This window comes from Amblyomma maculatum, chromosome 1, assembly GCF_055883805.1.
Source record: "Amblyomma maculatum isolate TAMU_Amacu chromosome 1, ASM5588380v1, whole genome shotgun sequence".
In the NCBI taxonomy this organism is placed as follows: domain Eukaryota; kingdom Metazoa; phylum Arthropoda; class Arachnida; order Ixodida; family Ixodidae; genus Amblyomma; species Amblyomma maculatum.
In genome coordinates this window covers 323,188,435-323,213,869 of record NC_139344.1, presented here as the reverse complement: position 1 = coordinate 323,213,869, position 25,435 = coordinate 323,188,435, and the positions used below count along the sequence as shown (strand labels likewise).

The 25,435-nt window shown below is 44.0% G+C and overlaps 1 protein-coding gene across 1 annotated transcript in view; it reads right to left on the bottom strand.

Annotated features, from left to right (window-relative positions):
- Positions 1-37: 37 nt before the first annotated feature.
- The window catches only part of LOC146207297 (protein DENND6B), a 50,807-nt gene continuing 25,409 nt past the window's right edge, over positions 38-25,435 (bottom strand). Inside the window, exons 11-16 of the mRNA XM_084583663.1 lie at positions 22,773-22,862; positions 20,161-20,214; positions 19,868-19,977; positions 15,458-15,560; positions 13,945-14,019; positions 38-197 (exon numbers count right to left, since the gene is read on the bottom strand). Coding sequence (XP_084439789.1) covers positions 72-197; positions 13,945-14,019; positions 15,458-15,560; positions 19,868-19,977; positions 20,161-20,214; positions 22,773-22,862 — 558 coding nt within the window. The 3' untranslated portion in view covers positions 38-71. The remainder of the gene's footprint in view (positions 198-13,944; positions 14,020-15,457; positions 15,561-19,867; positions 19,978-20,160; positions 20,215-22,772; positions 22,863-25,435) is intronic.

The following is a 25,435-nucleotide window of genomic DNA, read 5'->3' as shown; positions in this document are numbered from 1 at the left end:
AAGTAGGTCCACCGGCTGGGGCACAGTATGCAACTCAGTGGCTGTGTTATTCTTTTTATACAAGGGTGATGTCACCGGCTTGATGCAAGCACCTGTTGCAAGTCTTCGGGAAGCCCAGAGACGATGGCTTGTACATGTCTTCGTAACTTGGCCATGGTTTGTGGTGTTACTGGCAAACTGCCCTTCTCGCCAGACACCTGTGAAAGAAGATGTGCATTTACAGGTTTGTTCAAATATAAAAAGGTAAGAACAGAGTGCAAAAAAAAAAGTCATACAATGTAGTATGTGATGGTGCAATGTCTTAGCTTTTAAATCAAAGCAGTGCTTTGTCAGTGCACATCACTTCAGAAAAGAGGAACCTTGGTCCTAGTAAAAATAATGTTCTTGCTTTCCTTTTTCTCTCTTGCCATCACCAGGCTGCCTCTTGCATCAAACATTTTGCACTACTTGTAGAAGGCTTAGTGCTGATGTTTTTCGGTACTTTTTATACCAATCTCTTCGCAACGCTCCAAATTGCACTAAGGTTAATCTGCCTGTGCTTGTGGGTTAGGCAGAGCAAACTAGGTGAAGTTGATGCAATGAAACGTGTGTGCTGTGACTTAATAGTTTTTCGACAACTTCTAGCAGATTCTACACTGCTTAGGTCCTGGTTGTGAAAGTGAATGGGTATTCATTGCTTATAATCTGCATGCCTGGGAAGTTTTCCCTTGTGGCACAGGGCACTGTCTTGCTACTTCTGCACAGCTCCTATGTTTCAGTCCTTTTATTACGCCAGTTGGAGAATAGGAGGTATTCACTGAGGCCATACTACCAGATGGCATGAGCATCGTCCCGCCTCGTCTGCTCGCGCAGTATCAGGTTTGCTGTTAGGTGCCTGCCGTATATTGGAAGTGATCCATAAAATTTTATCAAGTTTCTAAATATTTCCACATCCACTTCTCTTTGTGGAGCCCTTTATGCACATGGAACCTGCAGTGGTATTTTCGTTCTCCGGGACAACACAGCCTGTTCGGTGTGTTACAACTAGGCATTCACCTGTGCAACAGCTCGACAGCAAAAGTGGCCGGCTGCCCATTGCGCGCAACAAGACTTGCAGCTCATCAAATCCGTTGTTAGCTGCCACTGAGGCAGAACTCATCTTGAGGAGACAGAGACAGTGAGTGCTTTAATTGCCCCAGTTCTAAAGCTGGCATGGCCGCAGAACGTCTAGTAGTGGCGGTAGTCAGTAAACTGCCGATGGAAGCTTGCACTAAAGCGAATCAATGCAGTTGCTTAATTTGGGTAACCGAGCAAAAAAAAAAAAAAAAAAAAAAAAAAACAAATACCGCCATGCGCTCACAGCATAACGACACACCCAGAGAGCATGTTTTGCAAATTTAGTGTCGGCAACGTAGCTCTCCCCTTCATGGATCACTGCCTTGTCGTGGCGGAGGGGCTTGCGAAACTCGATGAAGTCGTGAGCTCTGCTGTGTAGGGCCACCCAAGATAGACAGGTCACGGCAGAGAGATCTGACAAAATGTGATTCACTGGAGAAGGTAATGGCAACCCACTCCAGTATTTCCTGCCAAGAAAACCCTATGGCCAGTCACAATACCATTAATGATATGGCGCCGGAAGATGAGCCACCCAGGTTGGAAGGCGTCCCACATGTTACTGGGGATGAACAAAGGGCGGTTCCTGGTAGCTCCAGGACGAATGAAGCGGCTGGGCTAAAGCCAAAAGGATGATCAGTTGTGGATGTGTCGGGAAGCGACCGGAAAGTCTGATGTTGCAAGGAGATATATCACATAGCAACATGGAATGTAAGATCTATGACGCAAGGTAAACTGGATGTCGTCAAGCGAGAAATGGACAGATTGAACATTGATATCTTGGGTATCAGCGAGCTCAAGTGGACCGGAATGGGAGAATTTTAACTCCGGCGACCATTATGTCTTTTATTGTGGGCACGAATCCAAGAGAAGGAATGGAGTCGCTCTCATAGTAAACAGAAGAATGGGCAAAGCAGTGCTAGGGTACAACCCCAAAAACGACCGAATGATTTCACTTGATCCAAGGTCACCCTTTCAACATAACAGTTGTCCAAGTCTACACACCGACCACTACTGCTGAAGAAGCTGACGTTGAGAGATTTTATGCGGACCTACAATGCCTTTTAGACCGCACCCCATCATCAGACGTCGTTTTTCTCATAGGAGACTGGAATGCTAAGGTCGGGAGTGAAGAAATATCCGGAATTATAGGAAAGTTCGGTCTTGGCGAGCCAAATGAAGCTGGGCAGAGGCAAGTAGAGTTTTGTCGAGAAAACAACCTGACCATAGCGAATACTCATTTTCAACAGCACAAGAGGCGCCTGTACACATGGACTTCCGGACGGTCTGTACAGGAATCAGATCGATTATATTCTTTGCCGGCAGAGATGGAGAAGCATTATACAAGCAGTAAAAACAAGGCCTGGGGCCGATTGTGGCATTGATCATCAGCTTCTTGTTGCCAAAATTAAGCTTCGATTGAGGAAAACGCAGAAAATTAGAAGGCCTTTCAGGTATGATCTGGATCAAATTCCATTAGAATATGCTGTGGAAGTGAGGAATCGATTTCAAGAATTAGATCTAGAAGACAGAGAGCCCGAAGAGATGTGGACTGATGTTCGTGATATAATACAAGAAGTTGCTACTAAGGTAGTTCCAAAGCAAAAGAAATGCAAGAAAGCAAACTGGTTATCTGAAGAGGCTTTGCAAATAGCTGAGGAAAGGAGGATGGCAAAAGTTATGGGGGAAAGAGAAAGATACAAGGTTCTCAATGCGGATTTTCAGAAAATAGCAAGGAGAGATAAGAATGCCTTCCTGAACATACAGTGCCAAGCAGTTGAGGACAACAGCCAATTAAGGAACACAAGAGCTCTGTATAAGACAATCAAAGATATCAAAGGAAGCTTCTGTGCTAAGCTGGGCGTGATAAAGGACAAACGAGGCAAGGACCTCACTGAAGCCTCGGAGATAAAGCAGAGGTGGCAGGAATACACAGAAGAACTGTACAAGAAGGACCCGAATGTGCAAACCCAACATACGACGGTTGTGATTACACATCTCGAGCCGGGCATCCTGAAGAGTGAAGTTGAATGGGCCTTAGCCAGCCTTGCTAAGAACAAAGCTAGCGGAATTGATGGCATTCCAGCTGAGTTGCTTCAAAACCTCAACCATGACGCTGTTAACATTCTGCATACATTATGTCAGAAGATTTGGACAACCCTGCAGTGGCCACAGGATTGGAGGAGGTCAGTTTATATCCCCATTCCAAAAGTAAGGCAGTGCCAAAGATTGTTCCAACTACCGCACGATTGCGATATTTCGCATGCTAGCAAGGTGATGTTGAAAATCCTCCAAGGTAGGCTGCAGCAGTATGTGGATCGGGAGCTTCCGGACGTGCAAGCTGGGTTTCGCAAGGGCAGAGGAACTAGAGGCCAAGTTGCCAACCTTCGCTGGATCATGGAAAAAGCAAGAGAGTTCCAGAAACCCATCTACTTCTGCTTTATTGATTATGCGAAAGCGTTTGACTGCGTAGATCACAGCAGATTGTGGCAAGCTCTCCAAGAGATGGGAGTTCCAATTCACCTCATCTGTCTCCTCAGGAACCTGTATGAAGGGCAAGAGGCCACAGTCAGAACTGGGCATGGTCTTACTGATTGGTTTCCGATTGAGAAAGGAGTGAGGCAAGGCTGCATACTGTCGCCCTGCCTATTTAACCTATATGCAGAGGTGCATCATGAGGAAGGCCGGTCTGGACGAGTCTTCAGCTGGAGTGAAGATTGCTGGAAAACGTATCAACAACCTTGGATATGTGGATGATACCACTTTAATAGCAGAAAGTGAAGTGGAACTCAAGAGACTTCTGATGCGTGTACAAGAAGAGAGTGAGAAGTTTGGGCTTAAACTGAACATTAAAAAGACAAGATCATGGCGTCTTGCCCTATCAAGTCCTGGAGCATCAATGGACAAGAAGTAGAAGCTGTGACAGATTTTCTGTTCTTGGGATCCAAGATTACCTCGGAAGGAGACATGAAATTAGGAGACTCCTGCTTCTGGGAAAGAGAGCAATGGTTAGCCTTGACCGCCTAGTAAAGAGCAGAAATTTTTTCACCTGTCGCAAAACTTTAGCCCGCACTTCACAAGGCAGGCACCGATGTCGGGGAACTGAACGTGAAGCAGTAGTCATGTAGTACGCCGCACATCTCGACGAAGTTACCACGGTCGTACGAGCCGATGTTTTCACAAAGTCAAACATTTTATCAAGACCGTCGTTTGTCTTGTTCCACGAAGTCCACAAGTGTATCCACTCGCACGAATGGTTTTCGCTGGCATACGCAGAAATTCCGCCAAGACGAGAAAGGCGCACCCCACGTATCACTAGTTGAACACTGCTATAACGCTGTGGCTGGGTGCGGAGCCCGCACACACGACCACGCATATGGCGAATGCCGCGCCGGCCACTAGAGCCCCTAGCGGAAAAAGTCAAGTGAATACCTCCTACAATTTTGTCAACCAGCCTATGCCTAACAGGGTCTACACTATTTTATAGGGATAGGTTAATTGTGAGACTGACTGATCACTTGTCCCTCCATAATACCTTTAATTTGGCTCTGCAATTTCACGTCTGAAGACACTTGACAACTTCAATATTTTAACACCATGACCCATGATGCTGGTATCGGAAACTTAACAACTTCAGTGGTTATATAAAAAAAGAATAAGAGCAACACCCCTCGCAAAGTTACATAACTTATCTGCTGGCCATGATAGGTTTATCACTTTTTCATCGACAATGGGCAAGTACCGTAACAGCTCATATTAAAAAGGACTATACTCTAAACCGTTCCAGCACTAGCAAAGGAGCTATGAGAGCAGAAGGGACATTTTGATGTTGCAGAATGTAGTGCCAGTATAAAATGGACACATAGGTTGTCAAGACCGTAACGAGGTTAGCGGCAGGGAAAAACAGTCAGACGTTCCACCAGTGACTAAGGACGAGGTCAAGAAAGCATTAGAAGCTATGAAAGGGGGAAATCGGCTGGAGAGGATCAGATAACTACAGAAGGACGGGGGGGATATCGTGCTAGAAAAACTGGCCACCCTGTATACGCAGTTCCTGGTGTCGTCAACGGTACCGGAACCATGGAAGAATGCAAACATTATCCTTATTCATAAGAAAGGGGACTCTAAGGACCTTAAAAGTTAGACCAATCAGCCTACTGTCTGTTACGTATAAGGTATTTACTAAGGTGATCGCTAATAGAATCAGGACAACCTTAGACTGCAATCAAGCAAAGGATCAAGCAGGTTTTCGGAAACGGTACACTACTATCGATCATATCCATACCATCAATCAGGTGATAGAAAAATGCTCGGAATATAACCAGCCCTTATACATAGCGTTCATTGATTACGAAAAAGCATTTGACACGGTTGAAACCTCAGCAGTGATGCAAGCATTGCGAAATCAGGGGGTAGACGAGCCGTACGTGAAAGTGCTGGAAGATATATATAGTGGCTGCACAGCAACCATAGTTCTGCATAAAGAAAGTAACAAATTCCCATAAAGAAAGGTGTTAGGCAAGGAGACACAATCTCCCCAGTACTATTCACAGCTTGCTTAGAGGAAGTATTCAGAGACTTGGAATGGGAGCAGTTAGGGATAAGGGTAGATGGAGAATATCTCAGTAATCTGCGATTTGCTGATGACATTGCCTTGCTAAGCAACTCGGGGGATCAACTGCAAATAACGATTGATGACCTAGACAGGAAAAGTAGAAAGGTAGGCTTGAAAATCAATATGCAGAAGACTAAGGTAATGTTCAACAGCCTCGGGAAGGAACAGCAGTTTACATTAGGTAGCGAAGTACTGGAAGTAGTAGGCGAATATGTCTACTTAGGACAGGTAGTAACCACAGATCCGGACTATGAAAAGAAAATAACAAGAAGAATAAGATTGGGATGGAGCGCATTTGACAAGCACTCGCAGATTATGACTAGCAGCTTACCGGTATCGCTCAAGAGGAAAGTATACAACAGTTGCATCTTACCTGTACTCACCTATGGGGCTGAAACGTGGAGGCTAACCAAGAGTTCTACTTAAGTTGACAACCCAGAGGGCTATGGAACGAAAAATGGTTGGGGTAACATTAAGAGATAGGAAGCGTGCAGAGTGGGTCAGAGAAATAACTCAAGTTACCGACATTCTAGTGGAAATTAAAAAGAAGAAATGGGCATGGGCAGGATATGTAGGGCGAAGAGAGGATAACCGATGGTCGCTTAAGGGCCTGTCACACTAGCACGACATGACGCCGATTTGGTCTGCCAACAGCGCGTCTTCCTGATGTCTGCGTCTATGTCACACTGCGCCGACGGAAACAGTCGGCCGACAGTCGGTGTCGGGGGCGCGGCGCTCGCAAGACGGCTGTCGGCCGACGGTCGCCCAACTCCTATGTCACACTAGCCAGACAACGTGGGAAACCTTCCCACCGACCAGGCCCTCTCATTCTCACTCTCTTCTCGTGTCATTATACGTTCATTTTCTTAATCCTTTTATTTTTTTCTACCATGCGAAATTCTCCTTTCTGTAGCTACTCCCTATCTTATTTTTCATGGTTTATTCTCGTAACTACTTAAGGAACGCTTAATTTTAATTCTATTTCATATATTCGACCATACCAAAACATGCGCCTCAACAGTCGTGATTATAGGCCGAGACTGAATATTGCCCAGTATTTTACGGCTCTGGTTGCCGGATCAGAACGACGTCAGTGATCGAAAAACAGAAGCGTTCCACGGCGAATAAGGGACAGTGTATATTAAAAGCTGGAAAAAAAAAAAAGGAAAATAAAAAACTCTACCCTTGGGATCGAACTCACGACCTCCTGTTTGATAGCCAGCTGCGCTAACCACTGCACCACTAAAGTTAAACCTAACCGGCACTTTCAGAGGTTGAGATATGGTTCTACATAATACGGTGTCTTGCAGTGTGAAGGTATATTCACACTTGCGACCAGAGGAGAGGAGCTATGTTCACATTGCGACTGTCGCCTTCTCGAAAAACGAGTTGGGAGTAGGAAAGCTGCAGGGCGATGACAGCGAACGTCGGTAGCAGCCGCTTGCCAGACACTTCAGCTTTTTCAGGCGAGAACGCCGACGACGAATAGACGGTGTCAATATAAAATGTTGCGCCTGCGTGAAAAACCCATTTCTCAAAAGTTCATAGTACTTACCGGATAGTCCGAATATCTTTCCAATCTCCTCCCAGGCCATATCCTTCTCCCTCCCTTTAAATTCCGGATGCCGTTTGTTGAAAAGGTGGAGGTATTCTTTAATTGCATTGAGAAGGTGCTCGATCGAGTACTCCGGGACCTCGCTGATTGGTGAAATGGTTTGCGACTAGTAGTCGCGCGACTAGAAATTCGAGCAGTGCCCGATCGGCCCGCGGCAGTCGCTTTTCGACCGATGCGACCATTTGCGACTGTCGCTTTTCGACCAAAACGGTCGCGCGACCGCTGCTAGTCGCAAGTGTGAACGGGCCTTGAAAGTCGCGAAGGTAGTAGGAGCGTTTACCGCTTAACTGACTGTCCAGCTTGCTGAGAGTAAACTGCAGATAGTTTGAATCATGCCATGTTGTGCAGTAACAGGTAAAACTTTCGGCGGATTTTCTAAAACCTTAGGCGGATTTCACAGGGCCGGCCGCGGGACCACGACTGCTGTTGGTTCTGTTGTAAAGTTTAAACGCAAGTTCTGCGCTTTTTGCGCACACAATTCTTGAAACACATTAAATTATGCAACAAAAAATTTATTGCGTGATGCGTAACATAGCGTTGAAATTGGGTTGCGAAGTAGCGACGCAGCGGCTAGACATTAAACAGAATGATCGAAGTGAGTGCGCAGTAGGATCGGCATCTCTGCTGGCTTCAGGAAAATAATCGCTTCTTTTCATCATTTCTTTGTCATGTACTATGTTCAGTTTGCACTATTCTGTGCAGTTCGGAAAAGCGGAAAGATTGCTCACGGTCCCGACGAGCGCAACAAATCTATGCGCCTCGAATTCGAAGGGAAGGACCTTTTAGGCGAAGGAGCCCAGTGTTTCGATCAGGTACCGGGATAGTCTGTGCAAAATACTACAGTGATACGCGTACCGAAAAGCAGCAAAAATACAAATCAAAGCTCTCTCGTCTTCCCCTTCTGGAAACCAGCTTCCCCATTCTCTACGCTTGCCCATTGAGCCGCGAGTTTGATGTCGGTCTCGCAACGACATCCATTGCTCTCTGACCGAAGGAGGATGGGCGTACACCACTAATTGTGTCCGCCGCTCACTGCACGCTTTTCCTTCATCCGTTTCGTTCCCTCGCTTTCACTCCGACCCGACCTCTCATTTTCTCTCCCCTTCCGCCTGCCGCCAAACGCGGAGGAGGAAGGGGAATTTGGCTTGCGGATGCTAAACGACCGGGCAGGAGAGTGAAAAACCTCTGAAAGGGAAATGCAAAATTGGTTGATTGTGGTGACTGTAACTGCGTTTTAATGCGAAAGCATTAATTCGCTATGTTCAAAGATTTCTGTCTGCAAAACCGTGTCCGAGTGGCGTCAATTGACAGAGGGTGACATAATGTTGTGTCCGAAAAAATAATTAGGCCAATAAATTAATTATGTAATTAATTAGAATAACTGGTTCACAGGAAAGGAAAGGCGCAGTATCTGTCACACTTGTTCTGTGGACACCTGAACTGCACCATAACAGAAGGGAGGGAAGGTGGGAGTGAAAGCGGAAAAAGGAAAAGGGTTGCCATAATGGATGTGACGTCACGCAACCGAAAGTAGAGCTGAAAATGGGCATAGGAAGGGATCGGCGTGCAATTTGAAAGTACCAAGGACTAAAATGGGTAAACAAGAAGTCAATTAAGCAACCAACAGCAGCATCCGTACTTTCGCATTACTCCAATGCAGATTCTGCAGTGCTTTTTAATTTTTAATTACTCCTTTCAAAAAAATTTTGCGGCCTTGCCTTCTGGGGGCGAAGCCTCACAGTCACTGGGGAAGAAAATATTTTCGACCGGAGGGTAGACAGTAGGCCTTTAACGTGCACTAACATCGCACAGCATATGGGCACCTTGCTTTTCACCTCCATCGAAAAGCAGCCGCTGCGTCTGGGGTTCGATCCCGTATCTTTGGGCACAGTAGTCAAGCGTCGTAACCACTGCACTACCATGGCAGGGCTAATCAGTAAAGGGATTAGCTATTTTTTAATTATTGGCTTGAGGAGCGACGTGTCATTTAAAAAATGGAGAGTGTCTTGGAAAAACAGCTGTCTGCAGTGCTTGCACTAAGGCATGTTTCATGTATCTTATTTACTCGCCTTCAAAGCAGTGGTGCATATCGTGCCAAATGAGCAGGTAAAGCCTGATCAGGAGGGTGGTATAAAAAAAAAAACTGGTTTTCTTTGAGAGGGGTGTTGGGACACTAAAACTGGCACCGCTTGACCCGGACAGGAAGAAGCATACTGCTAAAACTAGGTATTCGATACAAAAGCCAAGAGGACCAGAATACGGATGTCCCGATGGAAGTCGGGAAGCGACTCAAAATCCTCCCGCTGCCACAAAACATGCATCCAAAGCATCACCAGGAAAGAAGGAAGAGAAGGGCAGAAACGCTGCAGAAGATACACCAAGGAAGACAGGACGTGGTCTATGTCGACGCCGCCGAGTATGAGGAAAGGCATGTTATGGTGGCAATAGTGTCAGATGAACAAAATCTAAGAATAAGCGGCTCCGTTAGGACGAGTTTAGCCCACACGGCTGAAGAGGCAGCGATTGCACTGGCAATAGCAGGGACAATGGCTACTACAATTATAAGTGATTCCAAAACAGCAATATGCAACTTTCTCAAGGGAAGGGTCTCTCCACAGGCAAAAAGGATACTGAGAACATGTCAGGATGATAGAATAATTCGGCTAATATGGGCACCAGCCCACTCCCAGGTTCAGGGAAATGAGGGAGCTCATCGCTTGCCTGCGGTCTCACCTTCCGAGTAGGCTCTGATCCTTAGTACACTCTTAGCACGGACAAACTAGTCAGCTACAAAGAGATAAGAGATTACAGAGCACTATCGACTAAACAGGTTAGAATACCCACCGACAGATAGGAGACTAAATAAGATCCAAGAAAGCATTTGGAGGCGCTTACAAACGAGGACTCTTCCGAACCCAGCTACTTTAAGTCAATGGTACCCGGAGCAATTCTCAGATAGGTGCAAACTATGTCAGGATAAGGCGGATCTGGTACATATGATATGGACGTGTGCAGAAATAAAAAATATAAATGAACAGACAAAAATGGAAGAATTTTGGGAGACTCTACTGTTGAGCTCACACCCTGAGACTCGGCTAGGTATAATCCGACTGGCCGAACACGCTGCCCGGGTCCAAGGGCTCCAGGCTGTCGTGTAGGCGGGTAAGTTGACGCCTACCCTGTATTTGTTGGAAATTAAAGTTTTTACCACCACCACCACCACATGCACGCACACAAATGCGAATGGGAGAATCATCCTTTTGGACTACTGGTTAGCCCCCACAATAAATAAATACAAAACAGCGGCACTGATGCAAGCTGCCAGAACCAGCTGCAAAGGGAAAAAAAAAAAACAGTATAAAAGTGTGATAGGGGGGTAAGACAGACGATGGTGCTACATCTTAGCAGCACTGACAGTGAAAAGCAAGCAGCTCTTAAAAGCAGAGCACGGAATGAGTGGTGTGAAGGCGTTATCGTCAACTCTGTTTCTTTTTTTACAATAATAGATTGGTAAATTCTCATTCCTAAATGTCCCCAGTAAGCATGTGGCAGGCTGTATGAATAAGTTATCTGTAGCATTCAGCACAATTATGAAAGCTTTCTACAAAGAATACTACTACACACCTTTCGCTCAACAGTGCAAGTTATTTGACTTGCATATAACTTTCAAGGCAGTCATTCATGTGAAATCACCTAAACAACGCAACAAATACCATGTCACCTGCGCCCGTGATATGCACTTTTTTGGTTCTCGATACAATGGGCCACTGACAGATAATCTCAATGAGGTTCCTAGGCCTTTCTTCCAGTCTCTTGAGGTCTTGGTGTCTGGCAAAGCATGGTGAACCACCTGCTCTAGTAACGGGCTACTGATCATATGGCTACCCTCTCGCAGAGCAAAGAAGCAGGCCAGAGGAACGTGTTTCAGGATGGCCCAATGACAGTAGCCTATCCATTCCTACAACTCGCACGCACAGCTGAAGATAATTACCTTGTAACTATCTTGCCATGAAGGACACATTAAAATGGTTTCATCGTGACAAATGGCCTTCAGGTGTACCGTTGGCCAGGAACCAAAGCATGTCTCTGCATGCATAGCCCGCTACACTTAGCGACACAGGCAGGGACATTCATTATTTATTTCTTTTCATTAGCCCACAGTGTTTGTTAAAAAGGCCAAGCAATGTCACTTTTATGCACCACGTTTTCACCAGTTGCCAAAACATATATGCATTCTAACATTGCACAATGTGCTTTGGCTGTCGCTGGAGGAGTTTACCCCCCCCCTCCCCCCCCCTCCATCTCGGGATATCTCTGCACTCCAAGGCAAGTTCGGATTCCTCTAGCTCTCTGACTTTGCAAGAAAAAATGCAACACGACAGAAATCACACAGCGACAAAGTCATCAACTACGGTCATCCAGACACCCCACTGGTAATTTATAGCGGAAATTAGCCAAATTGCAGGAAGCTACAAATAACGCATTTGAAAATGTCCAAATGAAACATTTTCAATGGTTTCAGAGCTATAACTGCAGTAAAATGCAACAGCTGTACAAAGTATGGCTCTAAAGCATGCAACCATTGCAACCGATTTTCGCATATAATTCCAGACAAATTGGTGCTGTTGCAGTAAACTTGGCATCTTCGTAAGACGCGCAAACAAGGCAAAGCAAACAGCTCTTTCTCCTATACTCTTGCACCAGTAAGCTTCTCCTTAATAGCGTGGGTTTCTGAAGCTCTACTCCAAGATTAGAAGCCCACTTTCAGAAATGACTGCAGCAGCACAGATGTTTAGGAAGGCCACTAGACAGTTACCAATATTGCTTTTGCTAAGCGTGTCACGGGTAGTTTTCCTTTCGCTCAGTGCAGCCAATGTTTTGATACGCCTCACGGTTTACACAGCGATACCTGATTGGACAATGAAGTCAGAAACTGCACTGGTGAAATGTTTAGTTACTAGAATAATAATAAAAAAAGAATGCGACGGTGGCTCGGTGGTTAAAGCGCTTGACTAACTGCTGGGAAACCCAGGTTTGGTATCAGACATGACGGCTGCATTTCGTTACAGGCAAAATGTACTGTGCGATGTCTGTGCATGTTAAAGAGCTCCAAGTGGATGAAATTAGCTAGAACACTCCACTAGGCCTCCCTTATAGCCCGAGTCGCTTTCGTTAACACCAAAATAGAAAAAAAGATTGGGAGAAGGCTTCAAAATTTTCTACAAAAAAAATTCTCAACACTGCATAAATTCCCTTCTGCTACGACACTCATTCAGAAAGAGTGCATTTGGTAATGAGTGTAGCTGGTAATGTGTTATGGCAGTCTCTAGCAGTGTAGGAACACTATTTCATTCAATGCACAAAATGAGAATGAAGCAGAAGACAACTTTGTGCCAGGGTCCCCAGCATACCTTACTTTTTTTCAGGCATTTCTTTTATTACTTTAGCACTTTTGTCATTGCAATGCATTTTCATCAGTGGTGGAGCTAGCATGCCTCTTTAGCAGCTTTTGTAAAAGAAGAAAATGCGATTCATAGCAGAAATTCCAGGTTTTTAGTAAGAAAAATGTCTTGCAGCACATGTTCTTGCTTTTGTAGCACAAAAAATTGTTTCAAAGCAAATATTTTTTTCCTTTGAACCACATAGAAACCGGGGTTGTAGCAATATTTTAGCTATTAGTGCTGAAAGTTCCACTGCAATTTCACTGTGACTTTCACTGTGATTGCAGTAAGACAAATTCATTGACCTTACATCAAATTTTCATTTTTGCAGCATTTTGACAGCCTTCAGGGTGACAAATAAACATATATGGAAAAAAATTACACAAAGTTCAAGAATCATATCCTTGACACTAAAGTCTTCGGGTAGTATTCCTTCTCATTAATTATTCTGGTCGTGTAGAAAGTGGCACATAGGTGGTGAAACGAGAAAGCTCATGAACGATAAATGGTGCCATCCCTTTCACATTCCTTCGTAATGCTAGGAAAGCAGCGCTGGTGAAGCAACTCCATCCAAATTCGTCTTATCAATCCAGGAACACAAAATGGCTACAGCAGCTTAAAACGCCTGCCAACGAAATGCAATATGCTGGCGATCGTGCATGTCATGCCAGTGAGTGCTGTTTAGAAACGCCACAATATTTTACCGCTAATTTTGGGCAGCACGAATGCCTGTGATTTTCGGATATTTGTTCAAGACTTCTAATCGAAACGTACAATGCAACTGAAATCGAAAAGCAGTCTCTTCGCAAACTATTCGAAATTTTAAATATTTCCATGCCTTTACTCTCTATGATCCAGTCCTAAAAGGAGCGTGCAGTCAACATTTAAATACGCAGATTTCAGTTTCACTCTTGCCAAGGTTTGTCAGTTACCTTGTGGTACAGAAGTGAGCAGAAACTCTGTTTTGTAATGGCATGTAGCAGGATTTTTCAATCTGCTCTGTCTGGCACTAATGACGCTTCCTGTACAAGGATGTTAACATGCAAAATTTGTTCTAATGGTGCCAGCAGAGTTAATGTTCACATGTGCTATAATCCGATTCACCATTCAATCACACAGTAATTGCCCAGCGAGAAGAAATTGTTGTAGCATGCCACCACACACGCAAATAATGCCCTTACCAGTTTATCCTTTAGCCTGAGGACCAGGTCAACAACTTCGACCTCCTCCTTATCCCTCGTCCAAAGCAGCAAATCCTGTGCGGAAAATTGTGAAACATTCCGTATCTGCGCTAGGGGAAACCCATGCACCCACTTTAGGAATATTTGGACCCAGCATACAATTCCATGTCCACCTTGCAGATGAGTCAAGTCAGTTACAACAGCTTTTGACAACACCCCTGGAATGGTACCCATTGACTGGCATGTTCTGAACAGCTTGTTGTAACAAGGCGGTACTTGCTAGAAAACTGGAGCAAGGAACAAACGGAAAGACCCCACTATGCACAGCATAGCCCTCAACGCTAACCTAAAAATAAAAATCAAGCTTTTTATTGCATGGGTCAGAGCACAAAAACTTTAGCCCAATATGCTTAGGGCAATCACATCCACTTTGCAGATGAGTCAAGTCAGTTACAACAGCTTTTGACAACACCCCTGGAATGGTACCCACTGACAGGCATGTTCTGAACAGTTTGTTGTAACAAGGTGGTACTTGCTAGGAAACTGGAGCAAGGAACGAACGGAAAGACCCCACTATGCACAGCATAGCCCTCAACGTTAACCTAAAAATAAAAATCAAGCTTTTTATTGAGCACCAAAACTTTAGCCCAATGTGCTTAGGGCAATCACATCAAGGTGGTGTACATTTAAAAATGAATACTTGTGGTCAGCATTCACCTAAGCACAACTTTATGGATGTACAGGAAAGCTGTGCAGCTGAGCAACCTGGTTAGGCAGATCTACTGCCCGTGTATGGCAGTGGTCCTGGGTTTGAGCCTCAGGCCAGGATGGATTGGCTTGCTTTTGTAGCCTTACAGCCGTTTTCAGGTGAATGAAAATGCCAACTATCCTCCAAAATGTAAAATCCTATCATGTTTGGTGTAGCAGGCTTTTTCTGCTGTTCTTACTATATAATAAGAAAAATGCTACCCCTTAATAGCTTACATTTTTGCCTGTGTCGCGTCTGTACCCCCATCTGTGTCAGAAATGGAATTTTGCAGGCAGTCAATGAACCATCTTAATATCTTCCATCTATTGTCTCTGGCTCTCCCCTGCATTTCCCTCTTTTTCCTGCCCCATTGCTATTCAGCCCACACCCTAGTATGGTGAGCCTGGCTAGCCTCAGACCACCTAACGGAACATTGGATTTAGTGACACTGGCACAATACCATCTTATGGAGCAAAAATGTTTCACTTACAAATAAAATGACACCTTACAGCAATTTACATTTCTACTAACATGAGTTGGGGATTTTAAGCAGTTACAATCAGCAAAACATTTACAAGGTCTGGCAAACAGAACTACGTTTGAAAAACCAAGGCGACGCCACAGGTTGTATTAAGCACCTATTCTGTACAATGCTACTTCTTACAGTAAGCAGTCCTAAACAGCCAGCATCCATATGGCCACGGCTTAACAGACTAAGCACCACCAAGGTTCACAAGAGCAATAAAAATGTGTCGAATCACTCACAGCATCTGAAATGGCTTCGGCGTGCAAAGCTTGCAGTTTCTGAGAAGCTTCTTTCCGCCGTCCCTGGTACCAGCCAATGAAGTTGCTACTCTTGAAAAACCTCCTGCGCGGTAACATTAAAATGTGCCTGAGACCTCAAGACCTGTTGCCCATTAGCATGTCAAGAGTGCCGTGGAAATAAAATTCAGAATCAAGTCTATGACTCTATGCCTGCTATTTCATTGAGAAACTCTAAAAATGGCTGCCGAGTATGCAGTGTGAGCTTGCACATAGATAAGCTTCATCCTAAAACTAAACTGGAGTGCTGGACAGGATTCTACAACCAGTGCAACCCTCTCTGATCTGTAGTCTGAATGTTCTCTGACCACTTCCATGTAGAAATCAGCTGTATGTTCCTTTTCAACAACAACCTTGTAAAGTCTAATTTTAGCTATCAATCATCAGTGGTTAATGCCATAAACTAGTCTGAGTGAATTTCAAGGGGTCAGAGAAAACAATTCCTTTAATTGAAAGTTCAGTAGACAGAATATCTACTAGAATATGAAATAGCATAGGACCATTGAATCAAAAATGTGAAATGAAATTTATGTAGTTACAGACATCAGTACATATACAAAATGCTGCCTTTTTGTATATTATTTTCACTTATACTCTCAAAGCATAAGTAAAAATGCTGTCCACAGAATGTTTTTATGCACTTCCTCTGGCACGGCTTGCTCCTGAGACAAAATCTCGCAGCCTTCTAACCATCCTACAGCCTCATCAGCTAAAGTTACAGGATTTAAACCTGACTCTGCCATTGCCTCTTCTTCATCGCACTCTTCAAGACGAATACTGGACATGATTTCCAGGTCTGGTTGTTCAGCACAGCCAGCAAGCTTACTATCTGCACATCACATCAAACGAAGTGTTACTGCCGACGTCCAGCTGGTGACAGATCCACACCCCAGGGTCGATCGCCTCACCGCACTGTTCTCCTTGCCCACTTTTATCGTACTGGACGGAAAGGCTCAATTTGTGCCTGCAATTCCTAACCGTAGCTGGCGTTACTGCGCCAGCACTGCAGAGCACAAAATTTTGTTGAACTGATTGCAAAAATAAGCCTCCATCCACTGATCAAGGTCATTCAACTGAAATATCTGCTATTCCAAAATTCAGTTCACTGAAACATTTTCGCACAGAAAGTAGCTGCCAGGGATTTTTTGAGATTGTTATTCTGAAATATTCATTTAACCAACATTCGTACAACTGAGAATTTGCTGTAATGGTAACTGCATGATGCCGCTTCACGTTGCCCCGCCGGGGTGGCGCAGTGGTTAGGGCACTAGACTACTGTCCCCAAGGGTGCGGGATCGAATCCCAGCCTCGGCGGTCGCTTTTCGGTAGAGGCGAAAAGCAAGGCGTCTATGTGCTGTGCGATGTCAGTGCACGTTAAAGATCCCCAGGTGGTCGAAATTACTCTGTAGCCCTCCACTACGGCGTCTCTCATAGCCTGAGTCGCTTTGGGACGTTAAACCCCATAAACTAAACCAAACGAAACTTCACATGTTGGACACTGTAGAGCTACTCTTTCATGTAGTGATCTCTCTGTCCAACACTCATAACTAGAGGTGTGCGAATAGTGCTGTTTCAAAACCAAATAGAATACAAACAGTGCAGCTTCACTACCAAAGCAAATATGAATAATGTAGATAGCATCGAACTGAATATGAACCTTTTAGCGATGAACCTTCTACAAGCTATAAATCATATGCAACACTGAACTGCTAGCGAGGGAACTAGTGCGCTACAACTTAAGCTGTTAAACGGCTCAACACTTATTTCCTCCCAGTGGGAGCCCACAAGGCTTCAATATGGGGCACAGTTTATAAGACCCACACCTGCCCAATTTGTATTTATTTTCAACAGGAGCCACTACAGGTGCATTTGCAACACCTGACAAGGCATTGCCACTACCCCATGGACAATATTAGTAAATTTAAACCTAGATGGAATGAACTTCAAATGCAACAAAATCCTCAATGTAGGAAAGTATTTTGGTTTTCACAACTTCATGCCAATAGAATACCATGTAGTTTTAGCTCCAGTATAACGAAGCAAATTTTACCACACTTTCAAAGTAGCAAAATTTTGTAGCTGGGTTGAGACGAATTCAAGAAAAAAAACTTCTTTCAGGCCACTGACTGGACTAAACCCTGTGTGTTTAGGAACATAGGAAGTTCGCTTGTGGAGACCAGTAGCGGCCAGAGTATCGTCTCCAACAATATACTGTTAGTTTTCGTTCGCTTGTCACATTTGAGAACTGCTTTTCATGTAGAGTATTATAGGCTGTCTATTTTCAGAACCATACTATTCAGCTAATGTAGCACCAACCATTCTATTCAAACAGTGTAGCGCATGTCGCAGCATGTAAGACTCCAAACAGTCCGGAGAAACAAGTGCCTGACGTCTGGCTTCTCAATATGCACTTCCTGGGCCATTTTAAAAGGGCAACTTCAAACTGATGTTGTATACGTCAGTCTTCTTAAAAGCACATGCCAATGGTAAACAAATGGTTGCCTGCACGAAAACATGAAAAAAAAAAAAAAAAAAACATGGGTGGAGCTCCTGTCTGGCACCAATACGCAGGTCGACTCCCATGTGCACATATTGCGGTGTTTTAAAATACTTCGCCTTCAAAGTGACATTCTATACTTGTGCAATCCGTTCTAGGGTTTACTCTGCTTTTCTTCACGGACATCATAGCTGCATAGTGAAATTATAAACATGCTTTTGCTTACACATTTAAAATCTGTTGCATTTCCAATAAGCGCTATCCTACTTGGGACTAAGAAGTGGCACATTGAGTGGTGCATGGAGCCTATATCATCCATACTTTCACTGCATTAAGTATTAAAAAATTTTGCCGCACCTGCGCTAATTTGCCATTTAAATGCATGTGGCATAAAAGGCAGATGTATTCAGGACTGCATTGAAGTCAGAAAATTTTTAAAAATTCTGGCGCCATCACCCCTTACACACAGCCATTACGTGAGTAACATGCTACACGTGCTATACACTGACTACATGAAACGGGTGACACCCAATGCGTGCCTGGTCTACTCTATAACTCTGATCACCTAAAGCAATTCATCATACTATGACAGCATCACCCTTAATTTGCACCCTACAATTTATTTTTTTTTTTTTACTTTCCTTTATCCCCTTCCCCAGTGTGGAATAGGAGGCCAAGATCATCTTACTGCCGGCCGATCTGTACACCTTCTTTTCATTAAATTACTTCCTCTCCCCTCTAGGGAGTATGCAGCATAATTTCAGTATTTCACTCAGTGAACGTCAGGTCACTCGTAAGAGGATTACCCTTTGCTACTGATAATGATAACCATTTCACTGGCACAACACCTCAGTAGGCGAGAGGCATGACAGCTAAGTATGTGCAATGGCCTCAGTGACCAGGCATCAAGGGAGGGTTTGCTAAACTTTACCGATGCCTGCATGTCACCCATATTGAAGACCATGTATAAGCATTACTTAACACACCCACACAAATAGAACGACCATGACAGCATTGTGTGTGGCGTTGAAGCGGGCTCCGTTTCTGTTGCAGTATTTGCAAAGTACCCACGGCATGCCTAATTTGAACTTTGAGCCAATTAACTGAAAACGTGAGAATATATTCAATTCGTTTTATTTTGAACACACAACTATTTGATTTGTTGTATGAACTAAATAAAAGGATATCTAATTTGCTATTTGAAAATTTCAAATATTTGCAGCACACCCCTACTTATCAATAACACTAATGCTATGCAAGAGCCAGAAGATTACACTGAATATTTAATGGATGGCACAGATTATCAGAGTAGTACACGCAGGAAGTTTTTCCAACAGCCCAAACAGGCAAAGTGCAATTCTTCGACGGTATGTTCAACATTTAGTGTGAAGGCCAAGTTTGTTGTACATAGAATCCTAGATTCAAAAAAATTATGAGGCACACTTAAGCTCCGCCTATAAGCGTATGACGCGATAGCGTTGGCTACCAGCTCACATATAAAGCCCCGCTTTAACTGAGCCGTATGAACGTACCTGAGTGGACTAAGGATAACACGAATGCAAGAGTCCTAATAGGCTGATTCTATCACCCTCCCATGTGAAAGGAGAGGCCCAAATTGGCAGCTCCTGCCAAACGTAATGTCAGGAAGCCCTGTGTCCAGTTAGTGCTTGGCCATGTCAGCTGCCAACTACCGCCTGCCAGGGCCATGCTCATGATATTTCGCTCACGGTGCCAACGCCAGCGGACGGCTGCTGACACCGGCAGATGGCTGCCTATGCCGGCCGCCAATGCCGGATTTTCGGTGAACGGTGCCTTTAGCACTGCCGCATTAAGATAAAAGTGCACGAGACTCTTGCCTGTAGAGTGCTGCCCAGTCACCCCTGATGCCTGTTGTCAACTGGGGACCAGCCGTGTCCAGGCTTCGGAGGAAGTCATCTTGATTGAATGGTTTCAATGAAGGCGTGCCCTGAAGAATCAAAGCAGACGAGACTGCGGATATTGCACATCACAAAAAGAACCTGCAGGGCAACCACTGGCTTCAAGACATGACTTAAACCATGTAGGTAAAGGGCACTTTACCAATTATGGATAACATACAACTCAAGAATTTTTTTTGCACACTGTAAGAGTTGGGTTGGGTGTTCTGTACCTTGTATGGAGAGATGTTCCTCTGAAGAGGCATGAGACTGGCCATGTAACGTTCCTGCAGGAGAGGAATTCAATTTTTCAGTCTTCATCACGCTTGATGTGTAAAAGGGTTAAGGTTTTAGATATATGGGAACAGTGCTGATGTACTGTTATATCCAGACGCCAGGCCAAGGAACAGGAAGCTTTATTACGAGGTGCATGCTCGCAGCCTCAAACCAACAACCAACCTACATGGAGAATGCGCGCTGCCTTATACCTGCGTGAGCTGCCGGCGCATGCACAGACAGACATGACGAACACAATAGGCCATGAAAATACATAGCGAGTGTCCTTCTCGCGATACAACACGACGTTATAGCATGTACCATTTGAAATTTCACCCCCGTAATGAAGATACATGCTCACCGGGAGATACTGCTGCCTTCTAGGGCTTGCAGGAAGGGTTACAAAAGTCGCTTATGAAAAGGCGTCAAAAAAAAAAAAAATGATTTTCAGTGGTTTATGGTGAAGCGCATTTGTAATTTTGGTTTCTACTTGTGATCGCAATGAAGATGGGCGAAAGCTGATTTCTATCTTTATTTGCATTCTTTTGCAAAAGTCTGCAAATGTCTGCAAACCTTGATTTCTATCTTTGTGATTTCCCTAGTTCGTTTACTGCCAAAATTCATGAGGTATTATTGCTCTCCACATTTACAGTGCTTCCGAACGCTGATTACTGCCTTTACTGGCGCTGTCCATTGTTTGTTTATTACGAATGCTCATGAGGTATTACTGCTCTTCAGGTTTACAGAGTTTCCTTTGAGCTGCTAAGAAGCCTGGAAGTCTCCTCTCTCGATACTGACAGCATTGCTTCATCTGACTAAGATTTTGCTCTATACACCGAGTCTGAACCGGATGACAGCTGATCTTTAGAGGATAATAGCCCATTTTCGGATGACGAACTACATTCCACCAGTTCCAGCACCGACCATACTTTAACAAATATTCAACATACTAAGGAAAGCTCTCTGGTCATACCAATGCGAAAACTCTGCTTCAGAAGTTGACCAGCATAGTAGGCAGTTTCTGGATGCCTACGAATAGTATTCAACAAATACTACTGACTATAGTCACCGTCGTCTTATTAAAAATTATTGTTTTAGCCTTTAATTTATCTGTTATGTTGTTATGTTTATCAATTTTTGATAATGTGCCTCTTCAACTTGTTTTTGCCATATTGTTGTGCATTTATCTACAATTTCAAACTGCAACTTCATCACAGCTTACTTTAGTAATAGCAGTTATTGCAGCTTGGACTGTCGTTTTTAACACATGGACCCTATGATAGGTTTTGCAATTAGTAATATTAAAGAGGTCTGTTATCTGTACTGTATAGTGTATTCAAAATCATTAATGAAAACATCTGAACACCTGGAGTTTTTTTTTTTTTTTTTTTTTTAACAATTCAACCACTAATAAGGCGAGATGAAGGGACTTTGATATTGCAAAAAATGGTACAAGATGTCTACAAATCAAAGTGTGCATTTACACGACTCATTCTCTGTGCTGTCCTAAAAACTTTCATGGCTAAAATTAACAGCAAAGCACTCAAAAGAAAGTTGTTTCATCAACAGCGATAGCGCTTGAAATGGTCGGAGAGAAAAAAGAGCATTTTTTGTTCCCAGGCATCTTCGTAGTGCCAAGACCAAGCGGCACTACCTTTGGCTCGGCGAAAAGCTTGTTTCTTCATCTTCAATATAGGTGCCTCAATTAAATTCCATGTGCAAAAGCAAACACACGCACAAGAAAAGCAAAAGCCAGAATGTGGTTCTGCCACGTGGCTGCCCATATCACCACTGGTCTCCTCAGCGGTCTCCCCCAGCAGCTGGCACAGCCTGTGCATGAGCTGACAGTGCCGCATCTGTTTTTGCACTCGGCTAGCTCTATATTGCTTTCGGTTCGGACCTCACTCAAGATTTCAATCGTAGCACACATTCAGAGAGCTAGCAAAGATCTGCACAGTTTTCAGCAACATTAATTTTCAATAATAGAGTCGAACGTTGAGCTAGTTGGTCACACATCTCTTGGAAGAAGGCAGCAGAGCAGGTAACAACACAAAACATAAGAAGCACACACATACACAAGGACATTTTCAAGCCTGCAGACGTTTCACAAGCTGCAGAAGAAAAAAAAATTTATGAACACTAAGTTCTTCGGATATACTAATACCGAAATCTTGTGCACTTGTGCAAAGTTTAAAAGCATTACTAATGTGCCAAAAAAATGTTCATCTAAATCTATTCTGAGATAGACAACTTTTTGTTGAAAGCTGCATCCCCGTTAAATTGAATCTAAAGCTTAAAGCAGTGGCTGCTGTCTCAGCCATCTTGAAGAACAGGAAAAGATGGCCTACACAATTTAAGAAATCTAGCACCAAAAATTTCTTGTAGCGCTCTCTGACACTGACGGCTAAAACAATCATATACATCTGAAAATTATATCTGACATTGAACAGCATCAGACTATAGCAAAACCAGCTATTCTTTTACACTCGCTAAGTGACTATGATCCCAATAGCTGCAGATATACAATCAGCGTGCGCAAGGAGGGAAAATTACACAACGAAATTCTCACCAGGGGAATCATGAAGCTCTGAGTGAGTTCCAACAGGTACCGCTTGAGCAGGGCACTCTGCACTTCACTAGGTCTCCTGGTTTGCACCCCCTGGGTTAGAGACCCAGTACCCGCAGTGCTTAATTTATGGCTAGGAACAGAATGAGAGCACATACTTTCCAAAGAGTACTCTCTAATGAAGAGCAAAGCAAAACAAATTGTGTCAACAGCAATGGTTTCTTGGTGTAACATAGCAGGTAGTAGAATCTGCTGACAACAGACGCTACTCTGTTAACAAACAAGCATTTTGGCTTCATGTAATGGCCTTTGGCTTTACTTTTTTGCCTTGTGCATCACATGGAAGAAAAGATGGTCCCCTCTGAGGAGTTTCCCAATACTTGGTCTAGTATTTCACAACAGGAATGTGTGCGAGCAATGGGGTGTAAAAAAGTCTGTGTACAATATGCATGTCAATTCGTGGAGAGGCAAATGCTTGGCTACTCGTTAACTTCTTCCACTTAGAAGCAGAGGAAGCACCAAATTATCAAGATAAAGGGCTCAGAATTTGTTTAGCAGCAAGAAGTATCGGCAACTGGTAAGAATAGCCTACAAGAGCAATCGTGGCAAATAAGACCGCTATCTTCAGGCAAAAATACTTGGGAAAAGCATTCGGGAAAAAGCTTCAGTTTCAGTTGTAATGGCCACAAGCTCAAAACTGAACCACTCCCTGCCTCTTTAGACTAGAAGTGAAGAGTGACAGAAGAAGAGAAAGGGGGTGTAATTATGAACACTATTACTAGAGGAAATGCTTTCTTTTTTTCATGTGTCGAAAGTGCACCACTTTTATATGTGTTGTAGGCGCACTGTATTGAGCCAATCTTGACACTGAGCCAGGTCCGCAAATGGCAACATCGTCGGGTGGTAACAGTGTAATCAACACTGGCCAAATAAACACTGCATCCCACTGGGTGATCGCCCGTTCTAAAGGGTACGACCATATCGCCATCGCCATCGCCATCCAAGCTCGTGAGCATAAAACTGCGAAGCGACCAGTTTTCTACCACTATCTCCCGTCATTCTAATGTGAAAGTTCGCAGCATTTGCCAGGTAAAGTGCTAGCAGACCGGGTGGCGCCGTATGTCGTAATACATAAAATGAGTAGCTGGGCTCAAGACGCCCTCTCAGAAAACTTCCATCAAGACCTCGCATACATGTGTGTCAACTTCACTTTTTTTCATGAGCACTAGAAAGAATGGAGTGTTCTGCTGTCAACATCAAACTAATATAGAATGTACATCAACAAATTACTGCTCCACCTCAGGAAGAATTTGCTGAAAATACCCATTCCTAAGCAAAGAACAGAGCTTTCCAACTTTTCAGTAATTTAAGAAATTTTGGCAGTACCTGGTATATTCAGTCAGAAAGAACAATGTGGCTATGTTCACTCACATCTGGTATTTCTGGGGACCAGACTCTTCTTAAAGGCCTACTGTCCACCCTCCGGTTGAAAATATTTTCTTCCCCGGTGACTGTGAGACTTTGATCCCAGAACGCAAGGCCGCAAAATGTTTTTGAAAACAGTAACTAATAATGCAGTTACAGCCACCGCAATCACCAGATTCTGTCGTGTTTTTCTCCTTCCATTCCCTCGCAAAGGTTTTTCACTCTCCTGCCCGGTCGTCTAGCCTCCACAAGACAAATTCCCCTTCCTCCTTCACGTTTGGCGGGAGGTGGAGCGTGGCACTCCGCGTGCGCAAACAAACAAACAAACAAAAACGGGCGAGGGGGTGCGCACCGCTGGATTCAGTCCGACCGTGGCAAGGGAAAAGCACGCAGCGAGCGATAGACACCCATCCTTCACCCTCAGACAGCGAGACGAACCAACCAATGAACGTCGTTTTCGACTAATACGTCGTAGCTGCGGCTCAACGGGCCAGCGCAGGGAACGGAGAAGCTCGCTTTCCGGAGGAGAACATGAGAGAGCATTGATTTGTTTTTCGTTGCTTTGCGGCATGCGTGTCACTGTAGCAATTTGCACAGACTATCTCCGGTACCTGATCGAAACACTGGGCTCCTTTGCTTAAAAGGTCCTTCCCTGGACAGTGGCCCTTTAAAAGCAAGTACTATAGCAAAAGTAATGTGGTTTCACACACAAACTACACAGCACAATCCACACAAGCAGCCACACAGTATGTAATATATTGTTGAAACATTGTGTATGTGCAAAATAAGTAAGTTTAACGCCTATAACAACGAAGAACTTGAGCTCATATGCCTGTTACTGTCAATGATAATTGTATTAATTCCTAAATGAACAGCCTCTGATTAATGTGTTTACTGCTTGCTTGAGGTTTCATAGCATGGCAGGCCAGTTTTCTGGTACTCAACACAGAACAAACTGTCTTTTATTAGGCACCCGAAGAGTATTCAAAACGTGCATGTACGTTTTAGTGCTTGTTACAATACCCATTAAAAGTGCACATAAAAGGGCTGGAACAACTTCGAGTTACACCATTTGTAGTCCCAAATCATTCATTTTCTTTTTTTTTTTTTTTTTCCCCTGAAGAAGATGTGCTCTCGTGTTCAGATATGAAATCATTTCCACTTGTGTTGAAATTTATACACCTGTTTTTCCTCGTTCGGTGCTTACAGCATACTCTTTTAGCGTCTAACAAACCAGGCTT